This window comes from Tenrec ecaudatus, chromosome 4, assembly GCF_050624435.1.
Source record: "Tenrec ecaudatus isolate mTenEca1 chromosome 4, mTenEca1.hap1, whole genome shotgun sequence".
NCBI lineage: Eukaryota > Metazoa > Chordata > Mammalia > Afrosoricida > Tenrecidae > Tenrec > Tenrec ecaudatus.
Window position 1 is genome coordinate 2,362,332 of NC_134533.1, and position 17,924 is coordinate 2,380,255.

The 17,924-nt window shown below is 60.4% G+C and overlaps 1 protein-coding gene across 1 annotated transcript; it reads left to right on the forward strand.

The window, feature by feature from the left end:
- Window positions 1–7,257: 7,257 nt before the first annotated feature.
- On the forward strand, window positions 7,258–17,171 carry TSPAN32 (tetraspanin 32). Its single transcript, XM_075546882.1, has 9 exons — window positions 7,258–7,323; window positions 7,879–7,993; window positions 9,592–9,689; window positions 13,271–13,345; window positions 13,677–13,781; window positions 14,906–14,992; window positions 15,944–16,027; window positions 16,325–16,407; window positions 17,024–17,171. The coding sequence occupies exons 1-9, from the start codon at window positions 7,258–7,260 to the stop codon at window positions 17,169–17,171; spliced, it is 861 nt and encodes a 286-aa protein (XP_075402997.1).
- Window positions 17,172–17,924: the final 753 nt, after the last annotated feature.

The window sequence follows — 17,924 nt, forward strand, 5'->3', positions numbered from 1 at the left end:
TCGGTCTCTGATGTAGACTGGGGGGTTTGAACCGCTGACCTTGAACTTTGCAGTCCAATGCTTAAAGACAGCACCGTGGCTAGGTCTCTTTGGAATTGTGGGGACAGGAACAAAACTTCTGTGGGGTGGGGTCGTTAGGGTGATAGAGAAATAATTGTCATACCCACCTTTTCATGAGTTGACTTGTGACACCCCACCCCACCCTTCTCCCCAAAGAAATCCACGGTTAGAATCCTGAGCGTTTTACAGGTGGAGAAGATCCTATTGCCCAGCAGGTCTCCATCTCACTCACAAGGTCAGGAGGAGCAGGCAGGGTGTGTTCCAAGCCCATCACTGTGGAGATACAGCGGGAATAGATTAGGCCTGGAAGCAGGAAGTGCGGGCGAAAGGTCAGCCAGAGGACTAAGACCCACAGCTAGAGAGACAAGGACTTGTCCTCAGAAGGGACACACCCAGAGAGCCTTCCTATCACCCACTCTGTAGGAGAAAGGCAGGCTTCCTGCTCCCATAAGGTCTTGCAGTCTGGGAACCCCCCTGTGGCAGTTGGCCCCTGTCCTACAGGGTCGCTGTGCATCTGACTGGACTCGGTGGCAGTGCGTTTGAGCTTGAGGGCTAGTCAAGGGTTAACAGGACATCCGTCCTTCTACAGGGACGAGCACCCTGGGGGTGGGTGCCCTGTAGAAGGGTGTCACTGGGGTGTCCCAGGATGGCCACCCCCTCTCTATGATCCTAGTGCATCCAGCCAAGCCCAACTCCTGTCGCCCCGCCAGGCCCCTGTGGGTTTCCAAGGCTGCACTGCAGCAGCCAGCCTCTTTCTCCTGAGCAGTGGCCGGTGGCCTTGAACCGTCCACGCGGTGGTTACAGCCCCGTGCCTAACCCACCGCGCCTCTTTGATGGTGAAGAGTCTGCATGCATGAATGGTAATTCTGCACAAGAGACAGGACTCTTCGTCCCCATTTCCTTCTTTACCCAGTCATTTACTTCCATCAACAGGGACTCGGGTATAGTGATTGAAAGTTCCCTTCCTGGCTCAGTGCTACCTCACCTGGGAAGTTCCAGCTTTGGCCAGTGAAGGGAGCACTTTCACTTCATTGCTGTGGCAATCAATACAACCCAAACTCGATTCTGACTCCTAGTGACCCAACGGTGAACTGCTGCGAGGGACTGGTCGTCCCGGAAGTGCAGCAGGGCGTTATTAGGGATGCACACCAGGGCGGCCACAATTGTGAGATGGTGCAGGACCAAGCGGTGTTTCTTCTGTGTGCACAGTCGGAACCAACACGCAGATACCTAGTAATTACATTGTTACCAGAGCGGGGAGCCTCCTCTTTCTCCCACGGAGCTGCTGGTGGTTTTGAACTGCTGGCCTAGTGCTCAGCAGAGCAACAAGTCACCCGCCAAGCCACCCAGGGCTCTCTGTGACAACACTGCTTTGACTTGATCAGTGAATTTTACAAAGAGGGCAAGACGCGAGGGCAGTTTAGTGAACCTGACACGACATCCCGGCGGCCACCAGTCGCGTGGAGAAGTGTTTACACTCATCAGGCATGAGAGAAATACAAATGAAGGCAAGGATGAGCCACCACCTCACACTGACATGCTCAGCAACGACTTTCAAAAGAAAACAGCAAGTAAGAAGTGCAGAAGAGGATGCGGGGAGATCGGCATGCTCAGACAGTGCTGGTGGCCTGCGGACTCAACGCCGCTGTGCAACTCCCTTACATGAATGCTCTTACAGTCACCGTGCGGGCCCGCCATCTCCGCTTGGTTCAGAACACACAGACCCGTGCACCCCTAGTCTATTGCACCAATTTGTCTAACAGCGAAAAGATGAAATCAATAAAGAGCCCCAGCTACTGAGGGAGGGATAAACAGGCGCCCGCTGGGGCCGTCTTACGACAGAATATTTGGCACCCTTAAAAACCACGAGGGGCTGCCAAACGCCTTAAGACAGAGGACATTATGCCCAGCCAAGTTGGTCGCGCTCACCGAGACTGTGGTTTTATTATTAAAAAAGGAACGACCCTACCATTATAAAGGAAAATAAAGAATAGGAAAGATGGCCTCCCACCAAAGGCCAAGGCTTCAAAGACTATGAGGAGGCCAGGAGGGGGGGGCAAGAAAGTAAGGGGGTGGCGTGAGAGGAAAGGGGGGAAGAAAGCGTGAGAGGACCACATATACGGGGCAAGGGGTGGTGAGTGGGAATAAAAATAAAAATAAAACCGATGAGGAGGAGGAGGGGGAAGGAGGCTCCTGGCTGGCTCACAACAAAATACCCCAACCTCTTCCTTCCAAACAAGGCTGGCAGACGGCCGCCTTAGCAGCCAGGGTTCTCAGAACCAACAGGCACACACCTGACCCCAGAACCCCCGCCCCTCCACTACCACGCCGGGGGGAGGAGGGGTTACGGCCTCTGCGGTAGTGGGCTGCCTCCAAGCCAGATGCTTAACCGCTGGGCCACCGGGGAGATCAACGCCCCCACGTCCAGACCCTAGACTAACACTGTCACGGTGTCATGCTGGTGGTGGCTCCTACATTCCAGTGACCGGCGGCCTCACGAGGGTGGATGGGTTTCAGGGAGCTTCCTGGCTAAGAGCAGTAGGGAGGGGTGGTCCACTTCTGAGGGGCTGGCCCCTGGCAGCCTTTGAAGGTCAGAGAGGGCACCAGCAGAGACGTCCCAGAGGCTGGCAGGCATCAAAACAGGAGGAGGGAAGGGGCGGCCTCCGACCTTGCTGATGTGGGTGGAACCAAGCTCCAGGGACGCTCCTTTGCTGATGGGACCCGGCTTACCAGGAGAAGTGACCGGACAAACAGACAAAGGGAAAGTTCCACAAGGCAGCTCGTGGAGACACAAGGACGCCTTGCCGTCAAATGCAAGCGGGCCCGTCGCTCAAAAACCGGGGGTGAGGGTGGGAATTCAAGCCTCGGGCTGCATTAGTGAGGAGTCCATGGGTGTGCCGGGCTCAGGCCATGGCGTTCTCCACTGCCTCGTATGCAGCTGAAATCCGGGCCCGGAAGCAGGAGGAGCGGACGGTGCATGCAGCAGAGCTGTGGGGCTGGGGAAGAATGTGGGAAGTGCCGTGGCCTGCCAGCAGCACTAACATCGGGCTTGGGAGAAGGACGGCCAGAGTGCTCCTTAGAGGCAAGAAGGGTGAGACTTCGCTTGACATACTTCGGGTATGTGGTCAGGAGCAGCCGGTCCCTAAAGAAAGGCATCAAAGCGGAGAGGCGGCGAGAAAGAGGAAGGCCCCCCCCCCCCAGGAGATGGATGGACACTGTGGCGGCCACCGCAGGCTCAGGCAGAGGAACCTTTGTGAGGATGGCGTGGGACCAGGCAGCGTCTCGTTCCGTGGAGTACAGGGTCACTATCGGCTTGGAACTGGCTTGGTGACTCCTACCGGTGACAGCATGGGCAAAATATGAGACGATTCAGGAAATATCCAAAGGAGATGGAAGGGATCCACAGAGTCACGTACCTAGAAGGATTAGTCAACATTCAACCATTTCAAGAGGCAGCCTCTGATCAAGAGGCAACGGCGCTGAAGCCTTCGGTGAAAGTCCAGGCCCAAGGAACAGACGGGCATCCGGTTGAGAGGTTTCAGAAACTCGAGGTGAGCCCGGAAGCACTCACTCATCAGCGTCGGGAAATTTGGAAGACAGCTACTTGCCCAGCTGATGGGGAGAGGTCCCGGTCTGTGCCCATTCCAGAGAAAGGTGACTGCACGGGATGCAGAAAGTATCCGGCAGTGCTATTCTCAGATCATGCGGGTACCATGTCGCTGAAGATAATTCAAAGCCATTTGCAGCCATACAGGAACAGGGGGCTGGCCGAAATTCAAACTGGATTCAGAAGATGGAGCAAGGGACACTCGTCAGTGCTGACAGCCGACGGATCTTAGCAGAAAGCAGAGGATGCCAAAGAGATGGCAGCTTGGGTTTCATCGGCGGTGCAAAGGCACTTGAGTGTGTGCATCGTAGCAAACAATGGCTCCCTCGGGAAGAACGGGAATTCCAGAACAGCTCGGTGTGCTCGGGCGAAACCTGCACACGGACCCAGAGGCAGCGGTACAGACAGAACGAGGGGACACGGCACGGTTGAAGACCAGGCAAGGTGTGCGTCTGGGGTATGCCCTCTCACCACACGCACTCAGTCTGCACGATGAAGCTAGAGTCTGTTGAGGCGCGTCATCCATGATGCGCAGACAGCACCACCTCACTGGTGAAAGAGAAGAGGACTTGCCACGCTTCCTGATGATCAACGATGCAGCCTGCAGGATCGATCACAACTCAATACCGAGGAAGCAGGAATCCTCACAACGGGACGACTAGAGCACAGCCGGGAAAAGAGGAGGAAGGAGAGGAAAGAAGAGAGGTAAGAGTGAAGTTGTCCAGAAGTTGGGGAGCAGTTGCCCAGAAATCAAAAGCAGCATTGCCATCGGGCGAGTCTGCCGCACAAGACGTACTTCAAGTGCTAGACGGCCAAGAGGTCACTTTGAGGACTAAGGTGCGCCGGACCCGAGCAGGGCCATTTCAGTCGCTTCACATGCAGGTGGAAGCGAAGCAGCAAATAAGGAAGGCTGGGAAGGAGTGATGATTCGGAAACACGGTGCTGCCGGAGAATCCAGAAGGTCCCACGCCGACAGGCCAGAAGAACAAACAGATCCGTCTGGGAGGAAGTGCAGTCAGAGAGCTCCTTAGAGGCGGAGAGGGCGAGACTTTGTCTCAGCTACTTTGGACGCGTGGTCAGGAGAGACCAGTCCCTGGAGAAGGACATCATTTTTGGTCAAGTAGAAAGTCAACGAAAAAGAGGTAGGCCCTGGATGAGATGGGTGGATGTGTTAGTCTGGGTAGACTAGAGAAACAGATTCATAAACACTCATGTGTGTAAGAGAGAACTTTATATCAAAGAGTAATTATACATATATAATTATATATTAAGAAAACACCGCAGATCAAGACCGTACGTTTGATATTAGTCATGTGTCTGATACCAGTCTGTAAATTCCTCTTCAGACTCACGCAGCACATGCAGTGACGCCGAGTGCAGGAAGAGTACAGGCCGGTGCGTAGAAAGGAGTCTTGTGGATCCAGTGGTGGCGGAAACATCTCAGCGCTGGCGTGGGTCTCCACGTGGCTTGTCAACAGGAATGTCTTACTGAGAGTGAGCGTGGGGGGGTCTGGTTTCCTGCGAGCTATTTATCTCCGTAGAGACTCCAAATGAGGTCATCAAGCTGCGACCTGATGGACAGGCGAGACTCCACCCCTTCACTCAATAGTCTCAAGTTGACACCAGATGATGTAACTTGACAATGTAACAAGGGGGTTAAGCATGACACGTGTGAGGATGCCACAGGACTGGACCACATCTTCAGTTGTCCATAAGGACACTGTGAATTGGAGCCTACTCGACACCCCCTAATGACAAACAGATATGCACACACACGTGCACACACACACACACACAGATTCAATTTAAGGAACTGGCTCTTGTGAATGTAGAAATCGGCAAGGCTGGAGTCTGTCGGCCAGGGCGATGGCTGCTGGAGACCCAGGCAGGGCATCTCTGCAGTCTTGAGGCCGAACCCTTCCAGGGACACCTCAGTGTGGGCTCTCAAGGCCTCCAACCGATCAGACAGAGGTCACCACCCTGGTTAGTGAGGCCCCACGAGAAACCAAACAAACGGGAGGCAGCCCACTGTGTGGCTCGGGCTCCATCAGCACGGAGAGGAGCTCCCCGTACAGGGTGTCGGCACGGTTCTCCCGCGGAGCGGCTGGCGCAGGGCTGGAACCGCTGAGCTTGCGGTGAGCATGCCAATGCCTAACCCACCGCACCAGGGACCCTCCTGGAGGTCAGGGGACTGAGGTTTCACCCCCTCTTGGCAGTGGCCAGGCTGGCAAGGAACTAGACGGTGGGCACGTTGCCCAGCCAGGAGGACACGTGAGATGCACCATTCCAGTGGCCGTGGTCAACTGGTCCAAGCCACAGGCAGGACCTGTGTGTGTGTGTGTGTGTGTGTGTGTGTGTGTAGCATTTCTCCCAAAGGGGTGCCCTCCGTGTTCTCCAGAGTAAGCCAGCCCGGCCCCTTGGGGGAGGGGGGTAGCCAGGCAGGGGCAGTACCCACACCTCAAGGTGGCACTTCCTCTTGCAGAGCCGGAAGGTGGGGGTTGGTACACAGAAGATGGTACAGGGTAAATGAGGACACCCCCAGCAGGGTTGGGCCCGGGGCCTGGTCTGGAGAGGCCTGGTCTGAAGGGGCCAGCCCCAGCAGGCAGCTGCAGCGAGTCCTCTCAGTGGTCCTATGTGGTGGGCAGTACCCAGAGCAGCCATCTATCTGGTCAATCCTGAGTCCGGCCGACTCTGAAAGCCCATCGAGTGCCAGTTTGCGGGAGCCCTGGCGAGTCGTGCCCCTTAGGGTAGGAGCCTGGGAGGGGCGGTGAGACACGGCTGCCTTGAGGTGGGACAGGGTCACCATGGAGGGGGAAGAGGCCTCTGCAAATGTCCGCAGCCCCCTGTCGTTGGCTATCTTCCAGCAGTGACCCCAGGGGTGGCCGGGCTGCGGGCAGCCTCTGAGCTCCACTCCACCTGCGCCTGGGAGCCTGCAGGTCGGAAGGGTCGGGGCCTCCTCCCAGCTTCCAGGAGACCCCCACGCAGAGACGTAATGGGCCAGTGGGCATCCAGGGACCCTGCACCCACCAACCCTCTCAGGTCCGTCTGCCCCCCTCGGCGCCCCCGCAGTCAGTCACTCGAGGCAGGTCAGACCCAGAGCTGTGGGTGAGGCCAGCTCTCTGCAGCCTGAGTGGCCCCTCTGTCTCTCGGACACAAGTGCACCTTTCTCGAGACATAGCCATTTGGTCCCCCAGGAGGGGCCTAGTGGGTGGGGCTGCCGCTAGGCCACTCCAGTTCCTCAAGGGTCACTAGCCAGGTGGGACCCCTGCAGGGCCTACGGTGGGGAGCCCACCCCACCCCAGCTGTCCTCTGAGGCCACCCAGAGACCAGGCCCGGACTTCCTCCGGACACCTCTGCTATCAGCACCACAGGCTGTTCAGGCCTGGGCTGGGCTGGGCGCGGGGAGCCTGGCCTTCTCCTGGCCTCAGGCCTCCATGTTGACACAGGGGAGAGAGCCAGCCCCCGGGTCAGGCAACCGCAGTCTGGGGCCCCCGCCCAGCAGGAAAACCACCGTGGGAGGAGGGGCCATGTGGGGTGGGGTGGGGCAGACAGGGGAGCAGCAGGGAGGCCAGCACGCACAGGGCAGCAGCATGGGGCCCTGGAGCCGAGTCAGGGTCGCCAAATGCCAGGTGCTGGTCACCGGGCTTCTAGGCTTGGTAAGGGGCAGGTCAGCGGGAGGGCAGTGCCCACTGAGGGCAGCGGGGATGCAGGGCTGCGGATCTGTGGTTGCACCCACACATACAGACACACTCTTATGCTCCTGCATACCTGCACACACACACAACACTCTCCCAGCATTCGCACACAGCACCCTCACACACACACCTACACACCCTCACCTACAGTCGCCCCCCCATACACACACACAGCACGCGAAGACAACCCCTCACACTCACCCAACACCCTCACACCCTGCCACATACCTCACACTCACACACATACTTCCATGTACCTTCATACTGTGCGAATGTGCCAGTGTGTGCGTGAGCATATGTGAGTGTGTGTGTGTGTGTGTGTGTGTAGAGTCTAGGGCAGAGGCCTGTCTACAGCCCACCTGCAGAACACCCAGGCCCCTCAGCTGCACCTGCCTTGGGAGAGGCTGCCGGGGAGCTGGGGGCAGGTGGGCATGGGGCAACCCTGAACCCTGCCCTCTGGGGTCTCAGTGCACCCTGCACAGAGCCGTAGCCAGCTCTCCACTCCCCTGCCCCCAGCTGCTGGGCCTGGCCGTGGCCATCATGGCCGTCCTCACCTACTTCAGGGACCCCTTTGCTGCCATCAGCCATGTGTCCCTGGAGGGGAACCCGTACCAAGCTGTACATCAGTGGGGTAAGTGATGCTGCAGGGCCGGGGATCAGCTGAGGGTGCGGGCTCTGGAGTCAGGCTGGCTGGGAGGGCTCAGCTCACACCGAGTTTGGCTCCCTCTAGTTCCCCTGGCAGGCAGAGCCCCACCCCAACAGGCCTCACACGGCCATCCTGCCCCACCTCTCCTGGCTCCCTCCTGGCCCCCAGCCTGGGTGGGAACCCTGGGCCTGGCCGGCCCCCTTCCTCACCAGGTTTGCCTTCCTGTACAGACAGCAGGCGGGGGGTGGGGGGTGGTGGAGCGGGGCCAAGGGGCAGAAGGCTGGGTCTGGGGGCAAGTGGCTGTGTCTGGTCAGAGTGGCGGGCAGAGCCGTGGGCCTTGCAGTGTCTGTGAGACATCACGGTGTCCCGCAGAGTCAAAGTGACGGGCAGCCCACTGCCCCGTTGCTGTTTGCTCCGTGGTAAGGGGGACAGCCCCAGGTCACGTGGCAGACGTCTGATTTGGAACACCAAAACAGACTCCTGGCCCCTTGATCAACTCTCAGGTAGGCTAGGCTGCAGACCCTGTGAATGAGGCGGGGGGCATCCCCTAGAGGGAGGACCAAACAGATGTGATACAGTCCATCTGTCACCCCGCCTCCTCCCCAGAAACCTGTGTCTCCCCCAGGGTGCTGCGGGGCACGGTGGGGGGACAGGCCACAATCAGACTTCACAGGTCACCTGGGCACTGGCTGTGACCTAATGCTGGTCTGAGGAGACCCAAAGTGTCCCTGTGGCCACTGGTCAGGTTCAGAGCAGATAGCAGCCAGGCACCCAAGGGGGGCTGAGCCCAGTGGGGACCCTCTCCATGGCCCAGTGGGTCCCCGCCCCAGCAAGCTTGGAATCGTCACCACAGCCCAGCAAACAGGATCTCGCTCTGTGTAGTGGGGGTCCCCTAGGGGCCATCTGCTGGCAGAGCGAGGACACACGCCCAACAGAAACATCTGAGCACCTGGCAGCCTCGCCCCCTGGATGTTGCCCTACATCACAGACCATGTGTCTGGGGCATAGCCCCACAGGGGCAGTGCAGGCACCACCGGTGGCAGTGGGGCCTGTGGGGGTCCCAGGGAAGAGCAGGACGCCGATGGCTGAAGGGAGAGAGCCGACCTAGTTGGGGCCACTCTGGGTTTGGGACAGAGAAGTGATGTCGCTGACTTGGGGTGGGGGACCTCTGCTCACTGGGGTGCAGAGTCCGACCATGGTTTCTCAACCAAATCCGAGGGCTGAGACCAGGAAGCCCACCTCCCAAGTTTCTGATGGCTCCAGGAATCAGTCAGGGAGGAGAACTGGGGTTGACAGAGGGAATTCCCCCAGCCCACCTCCTTACCCCAGTCCCAGGGGCCAACTCCTCCCGGCACAGGAAGCCTGAGCCCTAAGATTAGAAGCCCCCAGGGGCCCTGTCACCAGGGCACTGGGGGTGGGGGTGGAACTGTGGCTACAGAGATAACCAGGGATGGGGTAGGAAGCAGAGGGGCCTTGCCTCTGTCCCAGGCTGGTGTGAACCTGCCCCTCTCTGTCTTCGTTTCCCTGGGAGTGGGGAGCCCCCAGGAGCCCGGGCACCCACTGAGCCTCCTTTTTCCCTGCAGTCTTCTCCGGAGGGGTCATCTTGGCCGGGCTCCTAATTCTGGGAGCGATGCTCTGCATGGCAGCCACTGTGCAAGAGGCCCAGGGCCTCATGGCCGCGGTGAGACTCTGTAACCCCTGGGGCCCTGGGGCTGGGGGGCTGCGAACTGGGCGGGGTGGGCCCCATCTCCTGTGTCCACATGGCAATGGGGCAGTTTCCACCCAGTGCTGTCCTCCCTGGGCAGCGGTGGTCCCAAGGGGTGGCTAGGGGCTGAGGAACCAGTTCTTTTTACACCCTGTCTGGGACACGGCCCCCAAATGGTCCAGAGCTTCCCCCACCCCTCACCCTAAAGCAGCCTTGGCCCAGCATTACTGATCACCCCGCCCTCCTCCTCAGCTGCTCCAGGACCCTGCACCCAGGTCCCATAGGCCCCTCAACCCATAACTATACCCCCCATAACTTCCTCCCCACAGAGAAAGCATCTCCCCATCTACTCAGCACCCCACCCCAGCCCAGAGTCCTGCCAGCACCAGCGAGTACCCAAGGCCTCTCTGTCCCAACCCCTTTCTCTCCTGAACCACCTCCCCAGCTTAGACCTCTGGGTCTCATACCATGGGGCCCACACGCCTGCCCTTGACCCCAGGTCAAGTCCAGCCTTCCCGTGGGCACCTCAGGCCCCACAGCCACCCTCTGCAGACCCTCCTCAGGTACCCCAGGTGTGGTCCATGGAGCCAGAGACCCCTGGGACTGAGGCTAGGCCCCACTGGGGGTCCCGGCGGCTGAGAGCTCTGGGTGCCCAGGACCTCGCGGCTCTGCCTTGGAATGGCCCAGGGGCAGCTGCTGCTTCGAGCCAGCAAGCACAGCGTAGCAGAACACGGCTGCCTCAGGCCGGACCAGGCGTCTGTTCTCCACTCCAGCAGGCATGTGAGGGCCCAGGGGTCACAGTGCAGATGGTATGATCAGAGACAAGTGGCCAGCAAGGACTCCAGGCCCATGCCCTGGGGGTGCCAACCCCGGTCTGTGGGTGAGGGATCCTGAGCCCCAGGCTGGCAGCAGGTCTTCTCAAGCTCTCCTCCCCCGGCCCCTCTGCACCACAATCTGTGGGGAGACAGGGTGGGGGGAAGACTCAGGGGCAGGACTGGGAGGCTGGAGGGGGGCCCGCTGGGCCTCTAGCTGGACCCTGACCCTCAACCTGATGGCAGCCCCATACAGCATCGGTGGATGCCTGTCTGTCTGTCTGTCTGTCTGCATGCGTTTGTGACTGCCATCAGGTGTGGCTGCCTGGGTGTTGGCATGGTTCATGGGTGTGCATGTGAGCACGTGTCCATCTCTGTGCATGTCAGCACATATGAGCGGGCAGCGGAAACATTTCCCCCACATGACTGGAGCCTGACTGCCCCCACCCCCCACATACACACACACTTGCCCCTTCCGCTGGCTCCCCACCCCCACGCAGGCCTCTGGCTCAGGAAATGAGACCGCAGCTGGGATGGCATAACACGTCTCAGAGTGGTCTCTCTCCCTCTGTCGGTCCACACTGAGAACAGGGGTGGGCAGCCAAGCCCTGGCTGGGCCCGGCAGAGCTGAGGGAAGCCGGGACAGGGGTGGTGGCAGCCTGAGCTGCCTGGAGGCCTTCAGCCTGAGGTATGGCTCTGAGTGGAGGCAGCTCAGGGTCAGGGGAGATGAGAGGAGTATGAAGAGGAAGGAGGAGGAGGAGGAAGAGGACAACTTCTGTCAGCAATGATGACTTGGGTTGACATTCCACATAGAAAGATTTTACCAAACAGACACAGCAGGGGAACAAGTTTGACTCCAGAAGGGTGACATATTGTTCTGCGAAGGTGTCAGGTCGTCTGTTGGGTAACTGCAAAGGCCAGAGGTTCAAGACCACTGGCTGCACCAGAGGAGAAAGATGAGGCTGTCTACTCAAGAGCTACAGTCTCCTAGACCTGGGGGGCAGCTCCACCCTGTGCTATAGGGGTGCTTTAACTTGGCATTGACTCCATGACTGTGCACGTGGGCAAAGAGGAGGAGGAGGAGGCAGCTGCCCCAGGGTACCCAGACAACAGAGGCCTTGCAGACTGGGGTGGCAGTGCTGAGGCTGGGAGCCTTGGGCCAGGGCTGCATCCCTCCACCCACTCCCAGGCCCCTGGTGTCATTTGAAAACGTGTACTGTTGAGGCTCCCTGGTGGTGCAGCGGGTTAAGTGTTGGGCTGAGATCCACAGGGTCAGCGGCTTGAAACCACCAGACGGGGCTTTCTACTCCTGAAAAGAGATACCACCTCGGAAACTCACAGGGGCAGTTCCGCCCTGTTCTCTAGGGACACTGAGTTGGCATGGCCTCAAGGGCAGTGAGCCTGGGTTGGCTTTGAGTAGTGGCTGCTAGCCATCGCTGGCTCGGTCCCAACCTGCCACGAGCCCTGTGTGCCAGCGTAGAACTGCCCCCGTAGAACTGCTTGGCTCTCTCTCAGGAGGGACCGGCCCCTGGAGAAGGGCACCATGCTTGGTGAAGTAGCTCACTGCCTTCAAGTCAGTTCTGACTTGCCTCGACCCAGTAGGACGGAGCAGCAGCTCCCCTCCCCCACCCCCAAGGGTTTCTGAGGCCATACATCTACATGGAAGCTCACAGCCTCATCTTTCTCCCGCCAAGCAACAGGTGGGTTTGAACCGTTGACCCTACAATTAGCACCCCAGTGCATCCCCCACTGTACCTTCTCTGGTCGTTGGTGCTCTTGTTAAGGGTCCTCAAGTCGGCTCTGACCCACGGCCACCCCGTGCACCGCAGAACAGAACACCACCGGGGCCTGCCCCGTCCTCACCGTGGTGTGGTCCCCGTGCCTGAGCCCATGGCTGCAGTTCCTGTGTCCGTCCATCTCCTGGAGGGCCTTCCTCTTTTTCACTGCCCCTCCGCTTTACCACGCATGGCATCCTCTGCACGGACGGCTCTCTGCGGACAGCATGTCCAAAGTACGTGGGAGGAAGTCTCGCCACCCTGGCCTCTAAGGAACACTCTGGCCGTCCTTCTTCCAAGCCAGATGGGCTTGTCCTTTGCGCAGTGCACAGGACTCTGCTCTGGCAGGGGGCGGTGACAAAGACCCTTCCTGAGCCGGGGGGACACAGTGGCCGCAACCATGGGCTCAGACACAAGACTGTGAGGACGGCGTGGGACCGACCGGCAGTGTTCTGTGGTCCGTCGGGTCGCTGTGGGTCCGATCCGGCTGGACAGCAGCTCAGAGCAGGCTCTTCAGAAAAGGCCTGTCTTTCCAGGTGCCTGTGGGTGGACTCAAACTACCAGCTCTCCGGTTGTAGTACATGACAAATGGCTGGGCCCCCGGCGCCTTCCTTTCTGGAGTCCGGGGGCTTCTTGGTCTTAGGTGGTAGATGAGGTCTCACTCGTCATCCTGTTTGACTCTGCCCCCGCCCTGGCCCCCATCCCTAAGATGCCACAGGGACAGTACAAGTCCTCCCTCCCCACCGTCCCCCCCACAACCTACGGCCCCCAAGACAGGTTCTCTTCCCCAGACAAGGGCAGCTCTTCCTGGGATTTTGAGTGAGTGTGTGTGTGAGTGGGTGGGGTACTAGATTCAGGCCACAGTGCCCACCGCTAGCCCCGAGGCTGCACCTCTGCCCAGTGGCCTGGGACTGGCACTTTGGCCTGAATGGAATGTGTGTCCCCCCCACTCCACCCCCATGTGCCCCAGGGCTTCCTGTGCTTTGCTCTGGCATTCTGCGTCCTGATGCAGGTGGTCTTCTGGAGACTGCGCAACCCCACCCAGGTGCGGCCCCTCCCACCCACCCAGATAGGGGGGGGGGGGCTCTGAGACTTTGCCAAGGAGTCCCTCCTGTGGGGCCTTCTGTGTGGGCATGAGGTGGGGGTACACAGAGACCGGAGGGTGGGTGCATGCAATCCAGGCGGGGGCAGGGGCTCCCCGGACAGGGTGGTGGGCATGGTGGCATGCAGGGCACAGCAGGCTGAGGAAAAGGTGCAGCTCCAAAGAGCCCCACCCCCACTGGACTCCCAGAGCCGGGCTGGCCAGGGCTGGACTGTGGGTGGCCGGAGGTGGGGGAAGGAGGGCAGATAGGTGCTCAGCCACGCCCACTGGCCAGGTGGAGGACGCCCTGCTGGACACCTACGACGTGCTGTATGAGCAGGCGCTGCAGGGCCCGGCCAACACCCAGCGGCGGCGGGAGCTGGGCGCCATCCAGGACATGGTGAGGGACAGGGGAGGGATGTCTAGGCAGTCAGCCTCTGGTGTGCTATGACGCCTGGCCTGCGGCTGGTCACACTCTGTAGTCCAAGGCTAGACATGGGGCGGGGCCTGGGGACACAGGCCCCCTGCAGACGGGACTGAATGGTCCTGCTCTTGTTCTGCTGCCCGAGACGGTCTCAGCACAGGCTTCGTGAGGCCCAGTGTAAGAGGGACCCGGTGGCCAGGAAAATAGTACAGTGGAGACCGGACAGCAAAGGCAGAAGCTGGCCTTGCCCTGGGGGCAGCAGGCTGGAGGGTGGTGGGCAGTCAGGGCCCCCTGAGAATCCCCCATGAGAGCAGCCTCTTAGGGAAGGTTGGCAACTCAAACCCTCGATGGGCTTGGCAATGAGCTTCTGACAGTCCACGGCCTTGGAAAGCCTGTGGGAGACAGTTCTACCTACACAGGGACACACCCCAACACACAGGGACATACAAACACACACACACACACGGACACAGACAGGGACACACCAGACACACACAGAGGCAGACACAGAGACAGACACATACTCGGACACAGACAGTGACACACAGACACAGACGGACACACCAGACACCCACACGGAGACAAAGACACACAGAGACAGACACAGACACAGACATGCAGTGACACACACACAGACACAGACATGCAGTGACACACACACGGACACAGACAGGGACACACCAGACACACACAGAGGCAGACACAGAGACAGACACATACTTGGACACAGACAGTGACACACAGACACAGACGGACACACCAGACACCCACACGGAGACAAAGACACACAGAGACAGACACAGACACAGACATGCAGTGACACACACACAGACACAGACAGGGACACACAAGACACACACACACAGAGACAGAGACACAGAGAGACACACAGATAGGGACACACAAGACACACACACAGAAACAAAGACACACAGAGACCCAGACTCAACAGTAACTAATTATTTACTCTGTGGCTGGCACCCTGTGGGAAGGAGGCAGGGGCTGGTTTGGGACACTGCCTCTCTGCCCAGTAGCCTCCTCTGAGCCGGATCTGGTTCCTGGGCCTCACTTTCCCCATTGCCCCTGCTTGTGTCTTGCAGCTCCGGTGCTGCGGGAAGCCGTCTCGCCTGGGCCGGCAGGGTAGTGCCGAGGCGGGGCTGTGTGCAGGGGAGCTGGCCCTCAGAGAGGTGAGGCACCACAGCAGAGCACCCTGGGGTGCCACCACCCAGGGACAGGCCCCTCTCTGCCCACAGGCTACTGTGAGTGAACCCCTTGGGGTTGGGCTAGGTCAGGTTCCAAACCTGACCTCAGGGCCCACTCCCTGCCCAATCACTCCTGAGGCAGCCAGGCACAAAGACACTACCCCACCTCCTCACAGAAGCTTCTAGAAGTTCTCAGAGCAGGAGGGGGACAGAAGGGGTGTGGCTGAACCCACCCCCCACAGAGCGGGGCTGTCAGTGCTGTGTGGAGGAGGGGCAGGGGTGCTGTCACAGACAGCCCCCCACGGCTGCAGAAGGTCCCAGAAAGGCATTCCAAGGACAGACTGAGGGGGCTGTGTGGCTGGACCCTCCCTCCCTCTCTACTGCCCCTCAGTCCCCCAAAGCCCGGGGTGGGGAGCAGCACAGTGCCCACCGTGGGCAAGCCCGAGATCCTGCCATTGCTCTAGGCCAGGGCTCGGGCTGGGGCAGAGGCAGCCCGCCTGCTGGGTGGGTGAGGGGTGTGCGGGCGCTCAGAGCTGGGCCACTTCTCCCTTCTCCTGGCTGGTGTCTGCCCATCCTGCTCCCTGAGGCCCACGTCCTCCTGTGCGCGGGTCAGAGACACAGCCATGTGGATGCTGGGCCAGCCAGCGCCGGCTGCCCAGAAGAACTCGGGACTGGCCTCTGCTGGCCTGCCTGTCTACCCCACCCTGTCCATGGCTGGCACTCTCCTGCCAGGGCACTATTGTGGGTGACTCTGGGAAGGTGCTGGACGCAGCCTAGCCAACCAGCAGGTACTTGACCCACTGTGGACACCTCAGGGTGGCTGGCCGGCTGGCAGCTAGCTGGGGGCACCTGTGCCCGGAGGATTTCCCTGGGACTTCCCCTCCTCATCACCCCAGCACCAACCCGACAGGCTGGACACATGCCCCCTCTTCCCAGGACTGCCTGCAGGGGGTCCGGAGGCTCCTGGGGACACACCTGAGGATCTGGGATACGCTGGCCAAACTTGGCCTCGCCCTCACGGTACCTGCCCCACAGCACAGGACAGACTGTGGGGAGGGAGAAAACCACTGGCCCAGGGGGGTGGGCTGGGGAGTGGGCTGCCAGGGGCATGGTGTGCACCCCCACATGCTAGGGTAGGCTTGTCTCTCTGCCCTCTAGGGGGATGGAGAGCCCCCCACCTATTAGTGTAGGCTTTCCTTGCCTCCCAGGGTATGGAGCACCGCCTCCCCACCAGTGTGCTAGCTGAGGCTGGTCTCCTCGCCCCGCAGGGGGACGGTGAGCCCCCCACATGCTAGTACGTCCCCCCACACCCCACAGGTGTACGCCATGCTGTTTAGCACCTTCCTGTGGGCAACTATCCACCAAGACCGCCGAGGCACATACACCGTGACGTCACCCAGGTGGGTGTCCAACCCCACCCTCACACCCAGAGCCCCTGGAGGTGGGGAGATGCCAGGCCTGCTGGACAGTGTCCCCTCCCCCAACACCCCAGCCCCAGAGATGCCCTTGTGTGGTTGGCCGGGGAACTCAAGGCCTGGAGGATGCCCTGGGGAGGACACCCTGTGGGGGATGAGGGGGACAGGGCAGCAGGCGGTGAGCAGACTGCCTTGTCCCCCATGCCACGCCCACCTGCCCATCCACCTCCCCACCCACTGGGGGCCGATCTGAGGATGGAGTAGAACTGTCCCCACAGCACTTTAACCCCTGCGTCACCAGGGTGCCTGGTGCTCTGCCTACCTCCGTGCCATCCCAATCCTGCCCCCCAGCTGACACGGAGTGATGTGGGAGCTTTGGGTGTCCCCAACAGGGGCCCGGGCTGGAATCTCTGATGGTGGTGGACAGTGGGCCCTTCACATACAGGGGGGCCCTGTCCCGTCCCCAAGAGACTCCTTCTGCTCGCAAGATCCTTGGGACAATCCCTCCCACCACCCCCTCCATCAGCCACGCCACCTCTGGCGCCGTGGCGCCCTCCCTCTCGGGGGCCTGCAGGTTCTCACAGGCTACTCTGCTTCTCAGAGCCCGAGACAGGCCCACCCGGGAGCCCTGCGTCTTCAGGTACTCCCGGAGCCATCGCGAGCCCCAGCGCCCTGAAACCCAGGCTCTGGATGACCTTCTGGGCCGAAGAGGACATGCAAAGGGGCCCCGGCTGAGCCAGCACTGCTGAGCGTCAGTCTCCAGTCCGGTCCTGCCACCTGTCTGCCCACGGAAGGCAGGTGCCCCACCAGCCCCCGCAGGCTCCTTAAGGAGAGGTGCACGAGCCTGCTCACCATCCCAGCTGGGGTGGGGGGGAGGTCCAACCTCAGCGGCGGCTCCCTCTCCCGGGCTCAGGACACGCTGGTGCTGTCTCCATGAAGTGCTCCACCTTCCCTCGCTGCCTTCTAAAGCCACGGCAGTGCGCAACGCTCAGAGCTGAGTCGGTCATCGGGCCGCGTTGTGTGACCAAGTTCTTTCTGGGCTGCTCGGAACTGCCCCAAGCATGCCGCTCCGCTGGGGGCCTCAACCCGAAGGCGTCCGCTCAGGCTCCGTGGGGCAGCGAGTCCAGCTTCCCCGCAGGAGCGCCCAGAGGGACCCACTGCCAGGCCGCCTCTGGCGCAAGAGCACTGGGCTTGCACTGCTCCGTGGGTCGGAGGGGCATCTCTCTGTCCGCGTCCTGGCTCCCGGTTCTGCCCACGGCATCACTGTCTTCTGGATCCAGGAGGTTCCTGTGTGGGGACCCTCCACTCCTGGCTCTTGCCGGTGATGACATCCCTCCTCCTGCTTCTAGGAGGACTCATTTCATACCCGGCAGGAAGGCATTCCCGGGAATTCTATTCGCAATCACTCACAGGGGATCCGACCAGTGCCTCCCCCCTTCTCCCCAGACCCAGGCGGGGAAAGGTCGCTGGGTGGGAGTGGGAGTTTGGCTCCAAGAGTCACA